This window comes from Chaetura pelagica, unplaced genomic scaffold (genome assembly GCF_000747805.2).
Source record: "Chaetura pelagica isolate M959 unplaced genomic scaffold, ChaPel_1.0 scaffold315, whole genome shotgun sequence".
NCBI lineage: Eukaryota > Metazoa > Chordata > Aves > Apodiformes > Apodidae > Chaetura > Chaetura pelagica.
Genome location: NW_009953187.1, coordinates 1,420,286 through 1,422,605, shown reverse-complemented (window position 1 = coordinate 1,422,605; position 2,320 = coordinate 1,420,286). Strand labels below are relative to the sequence as shown.

At 37.5% G+C, this 2,320-nt stretch overlaps 1 protein-coding gene across 1 annotated transcript in view; it reads left to right on the top strand.

Moving 5' to 3' along the window:
• Positions 1–1,429, top strand: part of SCAF8 (SR-related CTD-associated factor 8) — a 32,454-nt gene extending 31,025 nt beyond the window's left edge. Inside the window, exon 21 of the mRNA XM_009997350.1 lies at positions 1–1,429. Coding sequence (XP_009995652.1) covers positions 1–774 — 774 coding nt within the window. The 3' untranslated portion in view covers positions 775–1,429.
• The last annotated feature ends 891 nt before the right edge of the window (positions 1,430–2,320 follow it).

Sequence of the window (2,320 nt, the reverse complement as noted above, 5' to 3'; positions counted from 1 at the left end):
CGCTTTCCTCCAGTGGAAAACCGAGATAATCTGAACAGACCATCTACAGTGGATGTCAGAGATTCTGTTGGACGACCACCAGTTGATCCAAGAGAGGGGATAGGAAGGCCTCCAGTAGATGGCAGAGAACACTTTGCAAGACCACATGTAGACATGAGAGAAAATTTTGGAAGACCAGGTATAGATAACCTTGGTCGAAGAGAGCATTTTGGTTTCAATTCAGACAAGCACTGGGGACAGAGAGGAGATTATGATGAAAGAGAACACCATGCCTTCCCAATTTATGGTGGCCCTAAAGGCTTCCATGAAGACAGAGAGAGATTTCGGCATGTAAACTATAGGTTTGATAGTAGAAGCGGTCCCAATTGGAACAGAGGATTTGAACAAGATGCTCACAGAGATTTTGATGACCGCAGAAGACCCTGGGAAAGACAGAGGGATAGGGATGACAGAGATTTTAATTTTTGCAGAGAAATTAATGGAAACAGGTTTGGAAGAGACAGAATGTCAAACAACTGGATCCCCCCTCCACATCCACGGGTGTTTGAATATTTTGATGGGGCCACTTCCCAACGCAAAGCTGATAACATGCCCCAGGTGAATGGTGAAAATACAGAGACAGAAAGCCAGCCACCAACTGCACAGGTGCAGGATGATCCAGAACTTTATGAAAAACTGGCATCTTCCGTCGAGATAAACAAAGAGAAGAGTGACACAGAAGCTGATATAGAAAGTGAACCAGTGGTAGAAAGCACAGAAACTGAGGGGACATAATCATCACTCAGTAGGTAAAAGATACCTTTTGTAAAGTTGTCATCTCTCTGTAATAGATAAATGGCTGACTGGACCGTAGCAGTTCACTTTTGTCTGCCAGAATTAAGTTAATCTGATGTTCATGTTCATCTTTCACTTAAATAACTGTACAACTGACTTGTATAGAACACTGTTCTTAATTTGAACATGGTAGGTAAACTTTTTTTTTTTAATTTCCCTGGTAAAGCATAAACTTGACCCCACTTGCTTTTAATTCCACAAAGATAACAGCTTGTCAAACAAAGACTTCCTATGGAAGAAAATGGAATTTTTTAGATACTACCCTTAGGTTGGCTATCGAAATTGTTATACTTGAAAACAGGTGCTGGTGTATCTTGTCCGTGTTTTTAGGCTGCTGCAGAATTTTAAAGTATAGACAAAGCTGTGACATTTTATGTTCCTACAATTCGGCATAAAAATGGCCCATGTTATTTAAGGAGCATAACACAGAGATTAAAAGTGATTTTGTAAAATCTACACTATAGTCTCTGTTTTCTCTAAAGTAAGTGTTCGTGATTTGTTCCTCGTACTGCAGTGGGTTTAAAAAAAAATATGAAAAAATACATTTTAATGTTGGGTGCATTTTGTTTTTAGATGCCAATAAAGCATATTTGTTTGATAACAGTGTTCTAGGTATTGTATTTTTTTAAAAACCTGCAAGCTCTAAAAACTTGGAATCAGCTATGATATGTGCTTAGCTAGTTGTTGCAAAAGACTGATATTACTTTTGTAAGACCAATGCAACAGTTATATGTGCAAGAAGCATATGGTTTTCACATCGCAAATCATGCAGTCATTTTAGTTTATGTAAATAACGTGTATGTAAATATTTGTGTAAACTGTTTGTAGATACCACTTTTTCTGTGCGTGCCTGTGTATGTGCACACACTCACAGAATATTGTAGACAGTTCAATAAAATTGAAATAAAACTAGGTTGTAAAAAGCTTGCCTTTCACCTTCTTTAGGTAGTAAGATAACGAAACTTATTTCATGGCAATGCTGCCAAGCTTATATTTGCCTTCTCATGCTCATTGTTACAATGTTCTTACTACTTCTAGAAGGTGGAACATGATATACTGTAAGAATATACAGTAGGATTTTAGCTTACTTTTAAAAATGCAGATATGCATGAAGCAAAAGCAAGTGTTTGCATTGTCTTATTTTGTAATATATTGGGTATTCTGGCTAGATAGTGGTAGTGTTCAAGTACTTTGTGGCTATTTGTTTTCAGTGACTCAAAGTCCAGAAATGTTGCACGAAAAGTAAGAAGCTTTTGTTGGTCTAAAAAACCCTACAAGTTTTTAACAGAAATAAGGGGGTCTTTGTGTTTTGATGGCTTAACACTGAAGTAGAATCTCTTGCTAAATTGTTGAGATGAATTGGCTGCTTAGGTAAATCAGTAGTGCTGTTCTCTCCTATTTCACCTACTTTGTGGCTTGTGTATTCTTTACATTGGTGGTGAAAGATTTGACTGTAGGGTAGTGTCAGATTTTCAGTTTCTTCCAC